The sequence below is a fragment of the Scyliorhinus canicula genome, chromosome 11 (genome assembly GCF_902713615.1).
Source record: "Scyliorhinus canicula chromosome 11, sScyCan1.1, whole genome shotgun sequence".
Lineage (NCBI taxonomy): Eukaryota > Metazoa > Chordata > Chondrichthyes > Carcharhiniformes > Scyliorhinidae > Scyliorhinus > Scyliorhinus canicula.
In genome coordinates this window covers 18315430-18339290 of record NC_052156.1, presented here as the reverse complement: position 1 = coordinate 18339290, position 23861 = coordinate 18315430, and the positions used below count along the sequence as shown (strand labels likewise).

The window sequence follows — 23861 nt, the reverse complement described above, 5'->3', positions numbered from 1 at the left end:
AGCTCTTTGCAGGGTCCTAAATTCAGCTCCAAAAGTAACGACAGACACTCAAAGGGAACATATAATTGGAAAAGAGCGAAGATACCCTGAGTGCACCCGTTCGCTGACCACAAATTGCATCTCCTGTAGGCCAGAGGCTGCATTTTGAGGAGAGGATAGAAGTCCCACCATTTCTGGGGTTGGCGTTTATTTACGGAATGCAATCTGCCCCCAATCATACACCAGCCTCAGCCGAGCCACTGCGCGTGGGGGCCAGGAAGAGGGAGCCTCAATGGAGGAACACACTCAAAGTGGGATATGTTTCATTGGGGAAAGCTAGGCCCAGGCACGGTGGCCCTAGCAGTTGGTGGCGGGTGTGGAGTCCTGTGCTGGTGGCAGGAATGAGGTGCAAGAGCAGCCATTGCACAGCGAGGATCTCCCTCCACGAGCCATGGAGGGCCTCCCAAGGAGGGCAACAACCACTGCCCCCTCTCCCCCCCCCCCCCATCCCCGCCATGAGCCTGTTGGGAGGCCCACCAGATTTCACTGAGGCCACCACCACTGCACATCACAGAAGGACCTCCTATTGGGCTTCTCAGTTCTGTGGTCATTTGTAATTGCACAGGGTTCCTGGAGATTGCTTCTTACTTGGCAAACTCTGGGAAAGCCACCAGAGGCATCCCAGCATAACGGCTTCCAGGCTTCAATCTGGAATTCGGGTGAGCATCACGACCATTGCCCAACTGGGAAAATCCAGCCCATGGACTCTTATCAAGGTCATTTGACATTTGGATGCTAAGGGAATTAAGGATGTGGAGATAGTGCGTGACTATGGAGTTGAGGTAAAAGATCAACTGCAATCTGCTTATTCCAGGGCCTATTTCAAGAAGTGATCTGATCTCACTACTTCCTCTTTTCATTTGCACTGTACACAGCCTGCAAGCCCCAGTTCCACCTGACTTCAGCATGGCCTCCAGTCTTCTCGGAGATGCTTTCGCTTTGGCCATTGTGGGATATGGCATTACAATATCTCTGGGCAAGATCTTCGCTCTTAAACACGGCTACCAGGTGGACAGCAATCAGGTAATACAGCAGTCCAATGATTTGGGGGTTAGGAACAGTGTAAGCCATTCGGCTAGCTCAGTTGGCTAGATGGCTGGTCCATGATGTAGAGCAAGGCCAGCAGCAGGGGTTCAATTCCCATACCGGCTGAGGCCATTCATGAGCCGTGCCCCTCGCCTGAGGTGTAGTGATCCTCAGGAAAATCACCAGCAGTCAGCTCTCCCCCTCAAAGGGGAAAGCAGCCTGTGGTCATCTGGGACTGTGGCTACTTTACCTTAAACTATTCAACGTACCAGCCATTGGCAGATTTAAACCTAATCCCAATTTTTCACCTTAATATCATTACTTCCTGAGAAATTCCCTTTTAAAAACCTCAATTCATCCTGAAAGTGTGATCTTTTGGGGCAGCCCATTTTACATCCTTGCAATCGTTTAAGTGAAAGAACTTTTAAATTCTTTCCAATTTTTCAATATTTAAATGTTCCAATTTTAAGATTAAATCAGATGTAATTTTGTGTCCCTTTACATTCTGTCATGGACAGAATTTATGTGCTTTCTTACTAGCCGTGGTCAAACTAATTTGTATGTGCAGTGTGTATATTCTTTGACTCTAATGGTAGTCCAAATTGAATTCCAGCACCAAGCTTTTACGTGGGTTTGAAAATAAAGAAGGCTACTTATTATCGCACATTTTCCCCAGAGATTTAAAAATGAGGTTCAGGATTCTCCGGTCCAGCCAGGTTTTCCCGGGCGGCTCACCCTCACCGGCAGCGGGATTCTCCATTCCCGCCACCTGCTAATGGGATTTCCTACTGTGGCCACCTCAGGCTGCCGGGAAACCCGCGGGAGTGAATGCACCAGCGCGGGTCCGCGCATTCACGGAATAGCCAGCGTATATCTGCGCATGTGTGGAACGGCCGGCATATTTCCGCGCATGCGTGGGGCTTCCCTTCTCCGCGCCGGCCCCAGGGCAATATGGCGGAGCCTTACAGGGGCCCGGCGCAGAGTAAAGTAGGCCCCCACGGAACCAGCCCGCCTGCCGATTAGTAGGCCTCGATCGCGGGCTAGGCCACCGTGCCCCCCCCGGGGGGGACATTAGACGGGTGGAAAATCTGGAATTACTGAGGCTGTCAAACACAGACTGTAATAAACAAGCTAGTTGAACCAAACAGCCTTTACTCATTCCATAACTATTACGGTTTTAATTGGTTTACTCAGCATAATTCTGCTTCTGAGAGCAATCCAGTGACCGAGAAATACCTGTGTTGAGATCTGTTAGATAACCTGAGCATGGTTCAAAAACAATTCTCTTCATTGTGAAGGACACACAACATCATGTTGTCTGTTCCCTGTTTACTTGCCTCCTAAATGGCCCTGGATAATATAATTTATCATTATATAACCATAGCTTTATGGCTGTTTCAAAGCTACAACTGATAATATTTATTTCCTATGGAAAATTAATGTTCGGAAATAAATATCGTTTTAGGTCATTTATATTTGTATTTGTGTGTTTTGGGCATAAGCTATAGCTTTAAGTTTAAGTTTTTGGCTTTATTTTTAAGCTTAATTTAGATTTCTGCAGTTGTATGTTATGTAAATTGGAGTTTGGGGTTTACTTTTTTTTAAAAGTTGCCAACAAGTCCATGGGTTTGTTTGTCTACCTGCATTTTAATGAGGTTTTATGACTTTTAAAGTAGGGGGAAAACGATGCTGTTGCCCAGCAGAAAGGGCCGACAGAGTCACAAGAAGCAGTTTCAGTTCAGCTGGGACAATGTGACCCAAGGTGGCACACAGCACATCCTAAATTAAAGAACAGAAAGGTCCCAAAATCAGGAAGAGGGGCAGAACAAAGTTCCAACATGACCTTCTAGTCAAAGGGAAAGAACAAGAATCTGGGAAAAGGTCCTGTTAAGTAAAGTTAATAGCGAGGAGCAGAGACTCCAATACAGGGATCCAGAGATAATGTGGGGCGCGATTCTCCCATGCCGTGCCATATGGGAGAATCGCCGTGCACGCCATTTTTTCCCGCAGCGCTGGTCCGACGCCGTTCCGCAATTCTCACAGACGGCAAGAACGGCGTCATCGAGGTCGGAGCCGCGCCTGGCGGAGAATCGCCCAAGGTACCAAGTACGGCGATTCTCCGGGCCCCCCGCTATTCAGCGGCCCGGATGGGCTGAAGTCGCGACAGCGTGAGCCCAGGTCACGCCGTCGCCATTGACATCTGGTACATAAATTCGTCAGCCAGTCGTGCTGGCTGGCAATGTGGAGGAAGGAGGGGAGTGGCCAGCCTCACCGTCGGCAGCAGGAGGTGGCGTCCATGGCCGGTGCTGGGGGTTGGGGGGGGGGGGGGGTTTGGAGGAGGACGCCGCAATGCCCGGGGTGGGGGTAGGAGGAGGGGGTGGAGGTAGGAGGAGGGGGTGGAGGTAGAGGAGGGGGTGGAGGTAGGAGGAGGGGGTGGAGGGAGGAGGAGGGGGTGGAGAAACGAGGAGGGGTGGAGGTAGGAGGAGGGGTGGAGGAAGAGGATGAGGTGGAGGGAGGAGGAGGGGGTGGAGGGAAGAGGAGGGAGGAGGAGGAGGTGGAGGTAGGAAGAGGGGGTGGAGGTAGGAGGAGGGGTGGAGGTAGGAAGAGGGGGTGGAGGTAGGAGGAGGGGGTGGAGGTAGGAGGAGGGGTTGGAGGTAGGAGGAGGGGGTGGAGGTAGGAGGAGGGGGTGGAGGGAGGAGGAGGGGGTGGAGGAACGAGGGGGGGGGTGGAGGTAGGAGGAGGGGGTGGAGGAAGAGGATGATGTGGAGAGAGGAGGAGGGGGTGGAGGTAGGAGGAGGGGGTGGAGGTAGAGGAGGGGGTGGAGGTAGGAGGAGGGGGTGGAGGGAGGAGGAGGGGGTGGAGGAACGAGGAGGGGGTGGAGGTAGGAGGAGGGGTGGAGGAAGAGGATGAGGTGGAGGGAGGAGGAGGGGGTGGAGGGAAGAGGAGGGAGGAGGAGGAGGTGGAGGTAGGAAGAGGGGGTGGAGGTAGGAGGAGGGGGTGGAGGTAGGAGGAGGGGGGTGGAGGTAGGAGGCGGAGGTAGGAAGAGGGGGTGGAGGTAGGAGGAGGGGGTGGAGGTAGGAGGGGTGGAGGTAGGAGGAGGGGGTGGAGGGAGGAGGAGGGGGTGGAGGTAGAGGAGGGGGTGGAGGTAGGAGGAGGGGGTGGAGGTAGAGGAGGGGGTGGAGGTAGGAGGAGGGGGTGGAGGGAGGAGGAGGGGGTGGAGGAAGGAGGAGGGGTGGAGGTAGGAGGAGGGGTGGAGGAAGAGGATGGGGTGGAGGGAGGAGGAGGGGGTGGAGGAAGGAGGAGGGGGTGGAGGTAGGAAGAGGGGGTGGAGGTAGGAGGAGGGGGTGGAGATAGGAGGAGGGGTGGAGGTAGGGGAGGGGGTGGAGGAAGGAGGAGGGGTGGAGGTAGGAGGAGGGGGTGGAGGTAGGAGGAGGGGGTGGAGGAAGGAGGAGGGCGTGGAGGTAGGAAGAGGGGGTGGAGGTAGGAGGAGGGGGTGGAGGGAGGAGGAGGGGGTGGAGGTAGGGGGAGGGGGTGGAGGGAGGAGGAGGGGGTGGAGGGAGGAGGAGGGGGTGGAGGAAGGAGGAGGGGTGGAGGTAGGAGGAGGGGGTGGAGGTAGGAGGAGGGGGTGGAGGTAGGAGGAGGGGGTGGAGGTAGGAGGAGGGGGTGGAGGTAGGAGGAGGGGGTGGAGGTAGGAGAAGGGGGTGGAGGTAGGAGGAGGGGGTGGAGGTAGGAGGAGGGGGTGGAGGGAGGAGGAGGGGGTGGAGGGAGGAGGAGGGGGTGGAGGAAGGAGGAGGGGGTGGAGGTAGGAGGAGGGGGTGGAGGTAGGAGGAGGGGGTGGAGGTAGGTGAAGGGGATGGGGCAAATGATGCCGCCGTGGTGTTGGGGGGGGGTGAGGTTGGGCACAATTACCCCTGGGAGCGACATGCCAGCTGGCCTTCCATGGCAGGACGGTTGCGAAGACACGCTTCCAAGTGTAGGTCATGGTGATGGGCCGAGGCAAGTGACGCCTCAATGAGGAGGGACGGGGTTAAGTGGGCGGTGGACGGAGACTGTGGGCAGGGCGAAGGTTGCATGTGTGTCTGCAGCGGCACAGGGCCGCCGGGGCACCCATGCATCCCATTGGCCCTGGCTGTTGAGGTGTCAAAGTGCCGTCGTTGAACATGTTGTTGTCGTCTCTCCCTCCCAAACCGCTCCGTTCCAGGAGCGTCCGGATGCGGCATGCAGGAGGAGACTCCGATTGAGTGGGAGACCATGGCACATATATGCCATCTCGTGGCACACCTGGCACCACGTGGAACGGGGGGAGGATATGCTATCTCGGTGGCCGTCAAGGTGACGGTTGCCCTTAATTTCTTCGCAACGGAGTCCTTCCAGGCGCCGAGTGGGGACCTCTCTGGAATCTCGCAGGCACCGGTGCGTCCGGGCCATCACCGATGCCCTGTATGACATCGCGGTCAGATACATTAATTTTCCAGAGGACTGTGCACACCAAGCTGACCGGGCAGAGGGATTCGCCTCCGTGGCTGGGATGCCGAAGGTCCAAGGGGTGATTGATGGGGTGCACGTCGGCATGAATCCACCCTCGGATGACAGGGACCTTTTCCTGAACAGAAAGGGCAACTACTCTATGAACATTCAGGTGGTCTGCGACCAACGCATGAAGGTCATGCACATGTGCGCCCAATACCCTGGCAGCGTGCAGGATGCCTTCATACCCGCTCATTCGTTCATCCCCGCTATTTTCGAGGGACCCCCCTCGGCTGAGGGGCTGGTTGCTGGGCGACAGGGGTTACCCATTACGGTCGTGGCTGATGATGCCTATACAGAGGCCACAGTCTGACGTGGAGACCCGCTATAATGAGGCCCATGCTGCAACCAGGGGTGTTGTGCTTTGGCCTCCTAAAGATGAGGTTTCGGTGCCTGGACTGCTCCGGAGGGGCCCTGCAGTACCACCCCGACAGGGCCGGGCGCATAGTTGTGGTCTGCTGCGTCTTGCACAACATCGCGATGCAGAGGGGCGAGGTCCTGGAGGAGGATGCACAGGGGGAGGTCAATGAGGGCGTGCCTCTGAACATGAGGAGGAGGAGGAGGATGGAGGGGGTGGGGCACAGACACGACCTGGGGGCAGGATATGGCCGGGAGGCTGCACGACGACACCGGCTAGGAGAGCGAGCACGCGACGCGTTGATCGCCGCACGTTTCACAAACTAGGAGGGGGGCATCGCTGAGCTAGGCACTTGCACCACGGTAGCATGGTGGTTAGCATCAATGCTTCACAGCTCCAGGGTCCCAGGTTCGATTCCCGGCTGGGTCACTGTCTGTGTGGAGTCTGCACGTCCTCCACGTGTGTGCGTGGGTTTCCTCCGGGTGCTCCGGTTTCCTCCCACAGTCCAAAGATGTGCGGGTTAGGTGGATTGGCCATGCTAAATTGCCCGTAGTGTAAGGTTAATGGGGGGATTGTTGGGTTACGGGTATACGGGTTACGTGGGTTTAAGTAGGGTGATCATTGCTCGGCACAACATCGAGGGCCGAAGGGCCTGTTCTGTGCTGTACTGTTCTATGTTCTATGTTCTAATGCGCACAACCGCACCACCCAGCACCCCCACGTCCCGCATCATCGTACAACCCTACCGCTCAGACTGCCACTTTCACAGCACCTTACACCTGCGGCACATCGGGAATGTTTTAACACAGTTGCTTGTGTCAGCGGGTGTGATCAGTGCCATGCTGAATGATGACAACCCACTCTGCGATGACCTGTGAACTCGGGATCGCTAGACAATGTCTGACTCATGGCCACAGCTACACCCTCCACCTCGGTGGTCCCTGTATGTGACACGGACAACCCACCACATGTCCATGTGGGGCATCTGGCGTCGGTGTGCAGAGGGCGACGGGGTGTTGGGGCGGGGGGAGGGGGGGTGGAGAACACACACCCGGCCTCACCATTGCACGGAACTGCGACCCCCAGCGTCACTCGGTCCCCTTCACGGCCCCTCAGGCACCGGACATAGCACAGAGGCACCTAGGTTTGGTGTTACAGTGAATTTAATCGTGACATTCAAATACAAGTTCCCTAGCCCCTACAACTAAGCTGTGCCCTGCACCCGTGCCAACTTACGAAGTGTCTAACTTCTTGGCCTTACGGGCCCGACCGCTACGTCTTGGTGTTTCCCCAGACGGTACAGCAGGAGTGGAGGCGGACTGCTGAGACTCCTGCCCTGCGACATTGGTCCACTTTGGCACGTGTTTCCTGGGGCGACCCGGCTTGGATGGGCCAGGCTGCTCGGCGGGCGTGCTGGATAGCGTGGTGCCACCCTGCTCTGCCCGCTGCCCACCAGATGCACCAGGGACGGAACGGGGGGAGTCCGAGTGTTCCGGGACCTCCCTTGCTGGAGTCACCGGGACGGCCACCAGAGCCTCCTCCTCCCTCGGGGAGCCCGGTGGCCCCCAGGCCTCACTGTGGGATGGAGATGCAATCGGAGACATGCGCCGTGGCACCACCGACACCTGGCGCTGCCAGTCCTGGAGGCCCGCTGTGGAATCGACCAGGGTCCGAGCGTTCCCAGCGATGGAGCTCAGAGAGTGCGCCATCCCTGTGAGGCATTGGGCAACCTCCCGCAGCAATTCTGCGACGCCACCCAGCAAATGGCCAAGGCCGCCGATGCTCTCAGTGATGGCCTGCTGAGACTGGGCCAGATCCCGGAGCGCGGCGGCAATGTCCAGTTGCCTCTGGCGCATGGCTGCCTGTGAGAGTGTCCTGGGCCACAGATGACGTGTGCACATCAAGCCCCACGCCTTGCAGAACCTGACCCATGGCCGAAACCTTTGCACCCATTGCCTCCACCGCGAACGCACCCGTGCGGTGTCGGCCTGGGTGGCAGCCATGACCGGCACCAGTCCCTGCTCCTGGACGCGGATGGACGCCTCCAACCGCGTCTGCAGTTGCTGGAAGACGGCCGTCATCCCGTTGTCCACTCCCAGGGTTTCCAAATGCATCGGGTCTGTGGATGGGTCTAGTAAGTCCAGGAACCCGGGAACTGTCTGGGCGGCAGCTGTGTGCTGGGCCTGGGCTGCCCACCGACCGCCCAGCCCCTCGGCCGCTCCTATCTCCACCTGCGGTACCGGATCGGCTGTGTGGTGCGCACCAGTCAGTGAGCCTGAAGCCTCATCACTTATGTGCCCAACCGAGGTTGAGTGTGTCTGTGATGGTGGACATTGTGGGTGACAGCAGTGCCGCAAACTCAAGCTCATCATCTGTCCCCAGGTCTGGGGGCTCCTGGGTCGATCTTTGGACCGTCGCTACTAGTCCGCGGCCCACGTTAGGTGCCCTGTCCGGAATGTGTGTCGACTGTCTGGCCGTCCTCTGTGCGTCACTGTCCACAGTCCCCGTCCTCTGTCTGTCATTGTCCCAGCTCGCGGCCCTCTCCTCGTCCGACTCACGGCCATCAGTGACTTCAATGTCCGTCGTCTCTTCGTCCCTGTCATGTCTGCCCGTCCTCTGTGCGTCCCCCTCCAGTGCCACGGCCTCAGGGCAGGGCCCTCCTGTCAGCCTTCCTTGCCCCCTCTGCCATGTATCGTTAGACACCCGGAGTTGGGTGTGGGGGGGGGGGGGCATTGTGAGCGGGTGCAGTGTCGGGAGGGTTAGGGTGTGGGGGGGGGGTATGTGTCATGGGGTGGGTTGAAGGGGGGGGCTTGGGGGCAGTGGTAGGGAGTGCAGTGTGAGGGGGGCAGGAGGTGACAGGCTGAGGGGGTGTAGCAGGGCAGGGGAGTCTCATTTGTTCCTGCGCCTCCGACCTGGCATGGTGCTACCTCCTGGGTGGCGGCTCCCCCCGCAAGGCCCAGAGCCCTCTGCTCATGGACGGTGAGGGGGTGCAGCACAGGTCATCCCCCTCCGGTTCTTGAATGCTCACGGAGGTTGTGAGCAGTCTTGTTCTGCGGGGGAGGGGAGGGGGGAGCATCAGAGTTAGGCGGTCACCATCAAGACGCGCAGATGCTGTCGCCATTATAACTGGATGGTGGGCCCTTGGCACCACGCCATGGCAGCTCTCAGGGAGGTGTGTTGCCCATGTGGGTCAGGTACAATGTGGTATCCCCAGCCCCCCCACCCCCCTGCATGGCGGGGGGGGGGGGGTGGCATGATACGTGGTGGGGGGCTGGGGGGGGGGCGGCGGAGGAACCCTCGGGGTACTTACCTTGGCAACCCTCGTGAGGTCGTGGAACTTCTTGCGGCACTGTTCTCCAGACCGGGGGGTGTGCCCCACAGCGCTTACCGTGGTGCCCACCTCATGCCAGCCGTGCCTAGCTAGCTGGTTGCCATGCCCACGTCTTGGACACAAGCTGACCCTGCGCTCTTCCATGGCGTCCAGCATCGTGTCCAGATCACTATCCCTGAACCTGGGAGCGGTACGGCGGGGCTCAGCCACCTCCATCGGTCGGGGCGTCTGTACACGGATCGCGCACTTTAAATGACATGGCGCGTGCCATCCGGTCGTCGCGCGATGATGACGCCGCTCTGGTGCCACGGCCACTGTGTTTCTCGCAGCCCCGCTGCTGGCCCCTTATTGGAGTCTGAATTGATCGTGTCCGAGGCCGCTTTGCGCCATCGTGAAAGGCGCCCGTGGACTTTCAAAAACCCAGAAACCAAAGGAGGCCCACAGATTGGTGTCACCTTCTTTGGGCCTGTGAAGCAGTCATGTTTTGTTGGCAGACTGGGGATCCATGAGATTGTGCGTAAGGCGAAACTTGAATGCACATGGTGATTCAGGGGTGAGGAATATCAGATGGAGAAGTTGAAACCCTGGAGGTAAATCCTTGGTGGAGACATTTGAGAGAAAGCGTTGTTTGGGAGAAGGTTCCAAGAAATGTATTTCGAGGACGGAGATTGGAAACCGTTGTATGAAAGACAAAGTTCAAGCAAGATCAGTTAGCTCGCAGAGTGACAAGCATCTGGAGGAAGTTGATGAGATATCCATAGCATCTGTTTGGGTTGGCATTGTGACCTGGTTTCAGAGTGTGGTGTGTCTGACCGCAGTTTGCCTATTGGTTTACATGGACTGTGCACTTACTGCGAGGGGTGGGGGGCAGTTGGTTAGCTCAGTTGGCTGGACAGCTGGTTCGCGATGCAGATTAATGGCAACAGCGCAGGCTCAATTCCCGTACCGACTGAGGTTATCCATGAAGACTTGACCTTCTCAACCTTGCCATCGCCTGAGGTGTGGTGACCCTCAGGTTAAATCACCACCAGCCAGCTCTCTCTCAAAAGGAGAAAGCATCCTATGGTCCTCGGGGACTATAGTGACTTTCATTTCCATTTATTGAGAACATTACAGTGAAAGATAAATTTTGTAACTTGTGTCACCCTTACGAATCTATATGTACCTGGAAGGGTATAGTTGCGAATGGAGGATGTGGCGCTAACAATTATACTCAAAGACGAGAGACAAGTACAATAGAGGCTTTATTGCTGTGCGGTGCTATTCCTCCATCTGCAACTGTAGACTAGGGTCTGAGTGACTCACACGCATATTTATACACAAGCTCCCTGTGGGCGGAGCTAGCCGACAGGGGCTTACCGGAGGAACCTGTATTGCAGGTACAGGCATACATCCCCCTACTGCAAGTACACATCACTACAGTGGTTATATCACCACAGAGGATTAGTATACTATAGTTCACATCTTCCAGTTCACTAAATGTTTTATTCTTTTGTTAAAAGTTCATCAGCCGTCTCTGTGATTCCATTCAGTAGCCACCCTCACAACAAAAAATAAAAGTTAGGATCTATCAGGCTGTGTTCCACGCTGGGATGTGACTTGTCCTGTAGTAACATCAGCTGGGATTTATACGGTGAGAATAATTGAGGAATTACATTGGAATTCTACATCGGACAATTGAACGGGATGTGCTTTGGTCCATTTGAATTTCCTGCTTGAAGGGCGTTACTGTGGCGCAGTGTTAGCGTTGCTGCCTCACGTTGCCGTGGACCCAGGTTCAATCCTGGCCCCGAGATACTGTCCGTATGGAGTTTGCACATTCTCCCCGTGTCTGCGTGGGTCTCACCCCCACAACCCAAAACGATGGGCAGGGTAGACGGATTAGCTACATTAAATTGGCCCTTATTTGACATTTTCTTTAAAAAATGAATTGTATGCTTGGATCTCATGGATGTTCTGAGAGGATCAATACAGGGATTCGCCCGGAGTTGGCAGCCATTCATCGATTTCTTTAACAAAAACTGAACGTCAGCAGTAAGGGGGGAAAGGGAAAAAAAGAGGGGGGGGGGGAGGAAAACAGGAGGCACGGTAATGTTAAATAAGGACAGTGAACTTAGTATATGGGTAATTGGGGACATGGCAGGAGAAGTGGGGTACGTGGTTTATTGTTTGTTGTTATTTTAGGGGGTATTTTGTGCGTCGGCCCACGCGGTTTTAGAAATGTCAGCATGTTAAATTGTGAAAATTACAAATGCTTCAATAAAATATTTTCTAAAAAAAAAAGAATCTCATAGATGTTTGCCAGAAATGTGTTGGATTATTATGGAACAGGAATAATGTGAAGGGTGATGTGAAGAAAGCGGGGAATTTTGTTGCTCATTTGGAGAGCTGGTGCAGACCGGGCAGGATGAATGAATAACCTGCTTTGGGTGCTGTAACAATCCTGTGATTCTGTGAGATTTGCCGCCACCAGAAATATTGGAAGTGAATGGTATTGTGGAAACTATCATGCTTGTTAATGGCGACATTCTCCACTTTGCAATCTGTTTATTGCAGGAGCTGATAGCACTGGGTCTCAGCAACTTTGTGGGAGGATTTTTTAAATGCTTCACCGTGAGTTGCTCCATGTCTAGGAGCCTGGTTCAAGAAACCACTGGAGGAAACACACAGGTAATATTATGCCCCCCTTTAAATGCTGATTGTAGTCATAATATTACAATGATGGTGGGCGGCACGGTGGCGCAGTGGTTAGCACTGCTGCCTCACGGTGCTGAGGACCCAGGTTCGATCCCAGCCCAGGTCACTATCTGTGTGCCGTTTGCACATTCTCCCCGTGTCTGTGTGGGTTTCACCCCCACAACGCCAAAGAAGTGCAGGGTAGGTGGATTGGCCACGCTAAATTGCCCCTTAATTGAAAAAAAATAATTGGGTACTCGAAATTTAATTTTTTAATTAAATAATATTACAATGATGATGAAAGTCAACAAAGAGTTGAATTTTTATTCCTATGGCAACAAGCAATGAATGTACAATTTATAATACTAGCCGCCAAGGAATGTGAAAATAGGGCATTTAAAGGGAGGATCAGGCCCTGGGAACAGGATGGTTGTGCTGGTGGCCTCTTCCACTCCATGTATCTCTCATAGTAATATTTTTAGATCAAATTATGGTTTAGGCCCATCTTTCATCTCCATGTTGGTATTATTTTTAATGAAACGTTGCACATTTACACTATCTTTCCCCTAATATGATTCACCTGAGCAAGGAGCAGTGCTCCGAAAGCTCGTGTTTGAAACAAACCTGTTGGACTTTAACCTGGTGTTGTAAGACTTCTTACTGTACTTTCCCCTAATATTTATGGAGCTTCAACCATAATTTAATCATTTTCTGAATGTCAGTGGTCTTTGTCCTTAAGGGAAATCTGTGTCTCTGTGTCTCACCCTGAACATGTTCGTTACCCAATCCTCTTTTTGATTCGATCATTCACAGTTGGCTTCCGCAGTGTCGTGCACTGTTATCTTGGTGATTATTCTGGAAGTTGGAGCACTGTTTGGCCGGCTACCTAAGGTATGCCACTTTATTCATTTCTACCAGTCCCTTGGCTATGTTCAAGAAAATATATGGGTGTGCTGGCTGTTGTGCTGAGTGGGAGAATTTAATAATTGTACTAGATATTGTCAAATTTATTATCATTGAGTTTAATGAATAATCAATATTTGGTGAGGAGCACATGCACACCCACACTCATATACGCATTCAAATTAACTGTATCTATTGGTAAATCATAGAATTTACAATACAGAAGGAGGCCATTTGGCCCATCGAGTCTGCACCGGCCCTTGGAAAGAGCACCCTACTTAAGCCCAAGCCTCCACCCTATCCCCGTAACCCCACCTAACCTTTTTGGGAACTAAGGGGCAATTTAGCGTGGCCAATCCACCTAACCTGCACATCTTTGGACTGTGGGAGGAAACCGGAGCACCCGGAGGAAACCCCTCACAGACAATGTTTTACCTGACAATTTATAGGAGGCTCAAATAAAGTGGACAGTTCTGACCTGTGTCCCCTCCATTAAGGAGAAGAGGACTAACATCTCTACAAGTTCTGTGGGATGTGAGCTGTAAATTTTGCATCAAATGAATTCTTACCACAGGCTCATTTAAGATGCATCAATTTGGGAAAATCCAATTGGTGTTATTGTACACAGGGATTCTACTAATAAGTGGGACAGTGCTAAAATGCGTTGGAAGAAAAATACATGTTGGTTAAAGGTTGGATGTGTCTTACTCACTCCTCGTTCTCCTTCATTCTTTGTCTCAGAGCACTGGCTGGAGGCTAGAATGTCGAACTTCTGACGGGTGAAGTTCACACCCAGACTTGCATGACATAGGAACAGGAGCAGGCCATTCAGCCCATCAAGCCCGCTCCACCATTCTACGTAGCCATTCAATGCGTTCATGCTGGGAGTGTCAGCTTTACTCCTACATTAGCCCTTTTAAAGTCCACAGACACAGATGCATTTTGTGCTTGCTGGTCCTGCCCTTCCTTACCTGTTTCCTCCAACAACTAGAAATCAAATCAGAATCATTGGACAACTGATTCCTGCTCTCATGGAGTTCATTGCAGCTGGTTCAAATCAGCTGTTTGTAGGAGGTGCCCAGAGAGACAAGGGGGAGAACATAGAAGATTAGTAAGCTCAGAAATCATTAGATTGCACTGAATTATATTTAGCTCTCTCATTCCATTTGCTTTCGTTCTCATTACTTCACTTTCCGAGTGACTGAGAAAGTACTTCACCTGTAAACACCCATAAATCATAGGATTTATAAGAACACAATGAAAAGGAGCAGGAGCAGACCCATCGAGCCTGCTCTACCATCCATACCGTCATGGCTGATCTAGGGTTCATCTCCATTTTCCCACCTCCTCCCCATACCCCTTAATTCCCTGAGACCAAAAACCTTTCAACCTTAAATCTATTCAACAATGGAGCATCCACAGCCCTCTGGGGTAGAGAACGCCAACGATTCACAACCCTTATGTGAAGTAATTTCTCCTCATCTCAGTCGTAAATGATCGGCCCTTTTATCCTGAGTCTGTGACCCCTTGTTTTAGACTACCCGAGCAATGCAAACAATTTCTCAGCATCCACCCGATCGAGCCCCTTCAGCGTTTTGTAGGTTTCAGTGAGATCGCCTCTCATTCTTCTAAACGCCAGGGAATATAAGCCCAATTTCCTCAGCCTCCCATCGTAGGACAAGCCCCTCATGCGGGTGACCAATTTAGTGAACCTTCACTGCTCCGCTTCCAATCAAGTCTATCCTTTCTTAAATGTGGAGGCCAAATCTGCAGACAGATTTAATTACTAACATCCCAGCAACTTCCTTATTTTGAAAGTCAATGTAATAATAGTCAGTGAAGTATCTGAAGATAGTTGAATAGATGTATCACACGAGAGTTCTGTTCAGCTTCATGTCTGTGTTGCCTTCATACAGGCTGTTTTAGCCTCAATCGTCATCATCAATCTCAAGGGGATGTTTGAGCAGGTGACTGATATCTGCTTTTTCTGGAGGACAAACAAAATTGATCTGGTAAGTGTGGTGTTCTTTATGTTGCTAATTTTAGGATGGTTGGCGTGGTGTTCACAAATAGCTTTAAATTGAACAAAGCTATAAATTTATTAACACTACTTAATTGGATTCGACACTTACGCCTATACAATATACAGTTGATAATAAACATACAATCTACACTCATCGACTATTAATCTCTACACTATTACATTAACTATGATCTGCTCTCACTCACACTATCTTTCCTCCAGTCTGTCCTCGAGCTTTCTTCTCAACCTCTCATCCACAAGGCTTAGCATCAATGTCTTATATAGTTGTACATCTAGCTCCCTTTAGTGGTTGATTTGGACATTACATTCACCCTTGCAGTTCTTACAATTATGATAATGTCACAGTAAGGGTTCAGATAATTGCTAAATTTTGTACCATTTTATGCTGAGAGGAAATATATTCACTGGTTATCTTTGGTGCCACTATTGCACAGGTTTGATGCAGAGTGGTTCCCCTTCTAGCTCAACAATGTCCATTAATGCTGAGGAATTACAGGGTGCATGAATCAATGATGTGACAGAACCAAGGGAAGGTGCTCTTTAAACTGCGAGTTCCAACTCCTAAATCCTCTGCTGAAATGTAACAAAACATTGGGAGTGCTATGCCCTTCCTCAATAGGTGTATCTGGCACAAAGAGACAGATAAGGCCTACTGTGACCAGGCCGTCACAAGGGTTCAGTATTTTTTATTAAGCTTTTGCAGTGAACCCTGGGCTAGCCAGCTTCCTGGATAGTTTCTCAGCCCTTTGCAATGAGGAAAATTACAGATATATCCCCAAATTGCTAAAAGCCCAAGTAGGACTTCAGAAGGATTGTTGCTGGAATGGTTTGTATCTGGAGAGCTACACAGGGGTACACTCCCCTTGGGACCATTTGATAGAATCTGGCATGTTTCATTACTTATTCTCTTATTCTAAACTCCATGCTTCTCGCTCATACTTAATTGATTAATTTGAATTTGGCTCATCAGTTCTAGTCATGTTGAAGCAAAACGGCGTATATATCGGTGGGACCGGAAGATCCCTCTGGTGTCCAATGGCGAGTCACATTTGCCGCTGGATAGCACACCGCGGGACCAAATGAAAAATCCCGCCCAGTACAATCAGATGCAGCCCATAACAACATTCAGGGTTGCAGATGCTACTGCCTTCCAAACTGAAAGAAGATGATGATTGGAGAAATGAAAGGGAAAATTGTTTTTTTTAAATTAATTTCATTTATGGCCCCTGTAATGAATACAAAATGTCACAAAAGACAATTACCCAATCGTCAGTGACAGGGATGAAGTCCAGGCCTGAGCCCCTGAATGAGCCACATAAACCTCAGTCAAAATCCTGATGTCTGCTACTGATGGTTCACCAAGTCATCTATAAGGTCGTAGATGTTGGCACTAGAAATACCCACCCCTGGCCATATTGCTTCCTACCCTGTTGACCATGTTTCAGGAAGTTGCAGCGTTACAACCACAAGACTGAGCAGATAATCCAGGACAAGGTGTGAAGACAACATATCTGGGTGCCAAGCTGATTTTCAGCAATATTGGCATACACTTGTTGAAGATAAGGCAAGAGTGTCCCTGTAGTGCCATGGATTTCTGACCTCAAAGTATTTCACAAAAACTGGCAATCTTACCCCTTTTTGGCACTTGCTGCATGCTTTACAACGTTTGAGTTTTCTACTCCCGAGATCGAACTATAACACTTGTCAATCTTCCTGGTTCAAGATCCACTCCAGGATTCGAGCAGAAAAGTCTCGGCCGACACACGTGTGCAGTACTGCAGAGTGAGTCATTGTCAGAGGCATCTTCTTCCAGGCCCCATCTGCCCTCTCAAATGGATGTAAAAGATTCCTTGGTGCAATTTTTAAATAGAGCAAGGTGTCTCTGGTGTCCACGCCAGTATATGGGAGCTTGCCATGAGCAAATAGAGTGTGCGCTTTCTATATTATAACAGCGACTAAACATTCCAAAAAATACTTCATTGGCTGTGAAGCACTTTGTCATAAGGAAAGTCACCATAAAAATTGAGTCTCTTTCTTTGCCTTTTTCTAATCCTTCCCAACGGCATTGTAGATTGTTTGGATCGTCACTGTAATTTTCACAGTGTTATTAGGGATGGATTTTGGACTGGCTGCCTCCATTGCATTTGCCTTGCTTACCGTGATCTTCCAGACACAAAAGTGAGTAATCTAGCCACTAGTCTGTGCGCCCCTAAACTTTCTGCTGTTTATATGTCCTTTCCCATCCTTTCTGCTTAGATTTATTCCAGTATAGCTTTTATTAGGATGTAATTCAATGAAAGAGAAATTAAACTAGAGCTCAGGTCAATAGCAATGGTTTCTGTTTATTTCCAGCCAATTATGAAACCCTCCTCGCAGTCAGTAATAACTCTAGCAAAAGATTGAGTTAATTTTGTGTAACTCAACACTCTTCTTTCGAAGTATGGTATGAAGTGGTGGAAGGAGTCATGGGAAGTTTAACCATCATATGGGCCGTAACAGTAACACTTCTTCTTCCACGGCCGTAACTGTAGGGTGGTTGTTCCTATGCAATGGGAAGAAGTTTTGGGTTCCGCCAGCTTATGCACTGCCCAAAATTCGGAGCTGGAAATGTTTTGGGACAGGGTTTGAACCCTACACCTTCTGACTTAGAAGTACGAGCGCTACCACTAATCCAAAGGCCTATACCTCTGACACCTGCAACACTAATGGAGCACTGCACCGAAGTGTCAGCATAAATAACATGCTCAAGCATCTGGAGTGGGGTTTGAGCTTACTGTCTCCGAGGTAAGCCAGCCACTAGTGAACCAAAGAGGAGATGACATTAGTAGATTTTATCAGCAATATAATAAATAACATTGCAGCTAGTATTACAAGACCAACTTGGATATAATTTGTATTTCTTTAACTATTAGCATTGCTTCTACTTATGTTGTACTTGGGCAACTTATGTGACATTGTGGCTTCAAGACGTTTGCTACAGCGTATGACGATAATTCCAGAAAATATGTGTTTTGTTACCTGTGTGATAGATAACATGTGCTACTCAATTCTTGGTTAGTGATGAGGTCTTCTGAATCTCGATGAAGAAGATTCGAACTCGTCCAGTAGTAACGAAAGGTTTATTGAGTAACTACAACAATAATTGCATGAGTTCTTTACTTTAACTTTGATGCTAGTGACAAGGTTAACAAGATCTAACTATGGTAACTATACGTAACTCCACTAGCCATCTGAATTAGTCTGCTATTGCCCAGGTCACAGTGCACCCAAGAGAGAGAGAGAGAGAGAGAGACCCAATGTGGTTGCCTTTCACACCCCTGTTGGTCCGGCTCTCTAGTGATCATGTGGTGCTACTGATTACACATTAACCCCTTGTGTACATGCACATATAGAGATCACTACAATATGGTGCTCATCCAGCTTTGAGTCCAGAACCTACAATGTACTATCACAATTTCAGACAACAAAGGCAACTCAGATTATTCTGATGGCTCCTGTAAAAGATCTGACAGTCCCCGGAATCAACTGAGTCAATTGAAGCAGGAGGAATATCCTTGCTATCCTGTTTAGTTACGAGGAATATTCTTATTATCCTGTTTAGTTATTTTAACATTTTCCAAATTTGTATGTAAATTCTTTCAGATTTGAACATCCAGCTTTCTTTTTCAGACCCAAATATTCAATTCTGGGACAGGTTCAGAAGACTGATATCTACAGGGACATCAAGCAGTTTGATGAGGTAGTGTGAAGATCGGTTTTGGCAATAACAATTTGATTGTTTGTTTGAGGGAAGTATAATTAAAGGATAGGACACATAAGAATGTGCAAATGCTCACAGAAGGCAATGGGAGTGAGGAATGTTGTGGAAGTATTGCAAAAGTCTGTCGCACATTAGAAAATATTTTCTGATTAATAGGTGTGCACTCAGAGCTGGAGAGTTGCGTGGCACCGTCACCTTGAAAAATTCCTTTTACTTATAGAGTCAAATCAAGCTTAGGCATACAGAGTAAATGTTATGTATCACAAATAGGCAGAATGGCCCTGAGAGAAGTACCAACCTTGCAGTGTGATGATATGCATAATCTAAATTTGTACATAATGTTATGTATGACCTCTGACCACTAGGTGGCATTGTAAACCCATCATGTCACCATGTGATCTGGAAGTTGGGAGTTGGTCGTGCTGGGAGATAGACTTATTTGCAGTAGTTCCACAATAGTTGTTCAGTGTTGGTTGTTCATTATTTTATTTATCCTAGTTATCTTACCACACAGTTGTTTTACAGTAAATTATTATAAACTACAGGAGATCAATTAGAATAGTATCAGGAATGCAGGACCATATTTGTGGGGAGAGTTGTGAGAAGTCTTTATCTTAGAGCAGAGAAGGTTAGAATCCATAGAAGCCAGTGGCTTGTTGGTCTATGAGTATGATTCTCATTTGGGTGTAAGAGGTCCTGGGTTCAAATCCTGGACGAGCCCCACGTTTTGGGGCAGCACTGTTGCCTTCAAGAACCAGGGACATAGGTTCAATATCGGCCTTCGGTGATTGACTGTGTGAGTTTGCACGTTCTCCTTATACCCACTACATGGGTTTCCTCCAAGTGATCCGGTTTCCTCCCACAGTTCAAAGATGTGCAGGTTAGGTAAGTTGGCTGTGTTATATTGCCCCTTAGTTGGGTGGATAGGGTAGGGTTATGTGGATAGGGTGAGGGAGTGTGCCTAGGTAGGGTGTTCTTTTGGAAGTTCGGTGTGAAAAGCTTTCCCTCCCAGTTTTGGTTGTCTTATTTGGAGTTTTGGTATCCCTGTCTGAGGAAGGATGTGGAGGCATTGGAGGCAGCTCAGAGCAGGTTGGCCAGATTAATGAAAGGGTTGACGTATGAGGAAAGATTAAACAGTTTGGGCTTATACTCGCTGGAGTTTAGAAGGGTGAGAGGGAATCTGATCAAGGTGTATAAAATACTAAATGGGATTCATAAAGTAAATATCGACCAATTGTTCCCCCTTGTGGGACAATCTAGAACAAGAGGTCACGGATATAGGTTGAGAGGCGGTAGATTTAGAACTGAGGTGAGCAGGAACTACTTCTCGCAGAGGGTGGGGTAAATATGTGGAACTCGCTATCCCATAATGGGCTGGAATCTGAGTCATTAAGTGGTTTCAAGAAGGAGATAGATATATTTTTGATTAAATAAACCCATTAAAAGGATATGGGCAACAGGCAGGGAGATGGATTTGAGACCAGGAAGAGATCAGCCATGATCTAATTGAATGGCAGAGCAGGTTTGAAGGACTGAATTGCCTTCTTCTGCTCCTAATTCCTATATTCCTATGTTCCAGTTCCCAGTCAACGCCTACCTGCCACCATCTTATACAGGCCCTTCTTTTAGACAGCCAGCTGACTCAGACAAGAGCCTCAGATTGGCGAAATAGGGTCCTGTGATGTCATTGCATTCTCAGTAGGGAGCTCACTGCAGGCAGCCTGCTCAATAAAAGCTGGCGGGTCAGGTGAGGAGGCTCCCTAAAGTGGGACTGGGGCGAGCAGAATTGCTCCTCTGGACCCCACCAGGGAATTCTTGGTTTATTCTGCCAGAGCATCCTCCCTGCCACTTCCTCTCACCTTCCCATCCTCAATAACCTTGCTCTTCCCCCATGACCCACCTGACTGACCGTGGACAGCCCCAAGGCCCTGTGATTTTGACCTGCCGGGAGCCAGGCAGTAGCCTCTCTGTGCTTGGCCCCCGAAGGGCAGTGTGACTCAAATGAAGCTATAACCCGGCTTCAAACTGCTTCAGTTATTGGTAACGTTATTTGGGTTTTCTTTTCAGGCAAAAGAAATTCCAGGAATCAAAATCTTCCAGTCATCTGCGACCGTGTACTTTGCCAATGCTGAGCTGTATGAAGAAAAGCTGAAGCAGATGGTAGGAAAATTGATTTAAAGATCCACTTACATTCAGATTTTAGTCACGGGCGAAGAGAAGCTTTTGAATTTCGTCACAAGAATGGCAAATCTCTGTTCCCCTGTGGTGCAGTCCCTCGACAGACACTCGCTCCAAACTCTCAGCTAAAACGCAAGTGGATCAAACTCTGCCCACTTTGAAGTGACTTTGTCTCATTGGACAGCTTTCAGTCAATTGCAACAAGAATGATTATTTGGGTTGTATTGTCCTGAAGAGATGCTTGCAGAATGAAGACTGTTTGTTTTTACTGGTCGGAACGAAAACCAGGGATAGTTGAGGCACATGATTTAAATGCTGAGATTGTAGGTGTAATGTGGGAATATGTCAGCATAATAGTTATGTCTTTTAGATTCATAATACAGAGGCCTGAATCAACAATTCAGAGACATGAGGCTGGATTTTCAATGCAGGGTCAAAAACCTAACCTGGATCCCAACATCACGCCTGAGCTGCGTTGTTCCTCACTTGGCTTGATTGGCCACAGGAGTTGAGCTCGACCCCCAATTAAAGGCACCAAGCAACTCCAAGATGTTGGAGTCTCTGCATGGCATCAGTGGCAATGGCAGGCAGAAGCATGTTGGGGCTAATTCGAGCAGGCAGTTTTGGGACAGCTAAAAAGGTGCATGCTAAGATGAAAATTGGCCCTTGTGGCAGACATGGTTGACCCTGTAGATCTGTTTCCAACACAACTGTGAAGAAATTTATTTGGACCCCATGGTGCACTGGGTAACTGTGCATTGTTGTGCACAAGGCTATTCAAGCTCCCCAGAAAAAAACATTGAGAATTACATTTGGGAACAAACCTTTGAAATTTCAAACTGTCCCAGAGGCACCAGGCTCCCAAGGTGGTGGATGGGATTTTCCGCATCCTCAATGGCATGTTCCGCGGTGGTGGAAGCAGCCCGCCATTGTCAATAGGTTTTCCCACCTCCCAATAGTCTAAATGTCACTTTCCCAACCTACCCGCACCCGCTCCCACCAGCCTACAAATTGCATCTGGGCAGGATAAGGCCCTAAGTAACCATTGACTGTCCACTGAAGGACTTTAATACATGAATAGGTGGGTTTTCCATCTGGGGTCCTGCCTGCCTAAACGGGAAATTAGGTTTGGGTGGGCGGAATCCCGCCCATTCAACCTTACGCTCCCCCGCCGCCTCAGGGCCTGCCTTGGGGTTAGTGTAAAATTCTGCCCCTTCAAGTTGCACACCAACCTGTCTTGGACTATATTATTCCTCATCAACATGATAGGGCAAATGCTAGAGCTATTATTAAGGATGTTATAACAGGACTCTGAGATAAATTCAAGGCAAATAGGCAGGGCCAACCAACATGGTTTTGTGAAAGGCATCTTGTGTTTAACCAATTTATTGCAGTTCTTTGAAAACATAACAGGTGCTGTGGAAAAAGGAGAACCAGGAGATGTACTGTACTTAGATTGACAGAAGGCATTTGATAAGGTGCCTCATCAAAGATGGTCGACACGGTAGCACAGTGGTTAGCACTGTTGTGTCACAGTACCAGGGCCCCAGGCTCGGTTCCCAATTGGATCACTGTCTGTCCGACGTCTGCACGTTCTCCCTGTGCCTGCGTGGGTTTCCTCCAGGTGCTCTGGTTTCCCCCCACCATCCAAAGATGTGCGGGTTAGGTGGATTTGCCATGCTACATTGTCCTTAGTGTCCAAAATCGGTTAGGTGGGGTTACGGGGACAGGGTGGGGGTGTGGGCTTGGGTAGGGTGCTCTTTCCAAGGGCCGGTGGAGACTAGATGAGCTGAATGGCCACCTTCTGCACTGTAAATTCTATGAAAGTAATTGCAGAAAATGGAAGCTCATGGTGTAGGGGGTAACATAATAATAATCGCTTATTGTCACAAGTACATAGAACATAGAACAGTACAGCACAGAACAGGCCCTTCGTCCCTCGATGTTGTGCCGAGCATTGTCTGAAACCAAGATCAAGCTATTCCAGGCTTCAATGAAGTTCCTGTGAAAAGCCCCCAGACGCCACATTCCGGCGCCTGTTCGGGGAGGCCGGTACGGGAATTGAACCCGTGCTGCTGGCCTTGTTCAGCATTACAAGCCAGCTGTTTAGCTCACTGTGCTAAACCAGCCCCTATTGGCACGGATAGAAGACTAGCTCGCTAACAGGAAAGAGATTCGGCATTAATGGGTCATTTACCAGTTGGCTAGATGTGACGAATAATGTGCCACAGGAATTAGTGCTAGGACCTGAACTCTACAACTTTTATAAAAGTTTCAGATGAAGGGACCAATGGTCTATTCCCTGTGAAATAGCACAGAGAGAGCATGACTTCACATGGTTGAAGGTGATGGGCCAACGTCACCTTCTCAGGGGTACTATGGTGGGCAATAAATGCAGTCTTAACAATATTGTCCATGTCCAGAGCTCAAATTTTAGAAAACACCTGTGCACAATATTAACTACTTCCTCAGAAAAAAACAGACTTGCTAGCTTTAACTATTTCTAATCTGTCTAATACCCCATGTTTACAATGTTACGCTGGCTTAATAACCCACTTTTGCTATAATTTGCCTACAGTCTGGAATTAATATCGGCAAGCTAATTTTGAAGAAGAAGAAAAGAATCACAAAACTCAAGCAGCAGCTGAAGAAACAGGAGAAGCGGGACAAGAAAAAAGCCAAGAAAGAGCAAAAGGTAGATATATCCCACTCACCAGGAGCAAACAAATACTTCTCTGAATTCCTCTGAGCTGCTATTCAATTTGTGTTCTTTAAATAATGTTTAATTATCTTCTCTCGAGTGATTCGTTCTTCAATACCCATGAGAAACATTTCTGTTTTTACTGTAATATTCTTCATAGGTAGCTCGGCCTGGGAATGATTTATGACTGACTGCACCCAAATGAGACATCACACTCACTATTCCTCAAATGGGAACATCCCCATTATATATCTAAAGTTGTTCTCTAAGCAGCTAGTACAATCTTCATGGATCTTAGAAGCCACGCAGCCAATCAAC

General features: G+C 49.6%; 1 protein-coding gene across 1 annotated transcript in view; it reads left to right on the top strand.

Moving 5' to 3' along the window:
* The window catches only part of slc26a6 (solute carrier family 26 member 6), a 92761-nt gene that overhangs the window by 51290 nt on the left and 17610 nt on the right, over nt 1–23861 (top strand). The window contains exons 9-16 of the mRNA XM_038812391.1: nt 915–1062; nt 11838–11951; nt 12771–12848; nt 14777–14872; nt 16976–17082; nt 18574–18643; nt 20732–20824; nt 23421–23537. Coding sequence (XP_038668319.1) covers nt 915–1062; nt 11838–11951; nt 12771–12848; nt 14777–14872; nt 16976–17082; nt 18574–18643; nt 20732–20824; nt 23421–23537 — 823 coding nt within the window. The remainder of the gene's footprint in view (nt 1–914; nt 1063–11837; nt 11952–12770; nt 12849–14776; nt 14873–16975; nt 17083–18573; nt 18644–20731; nt 20825–23420; nt 23538–23861) is intronic.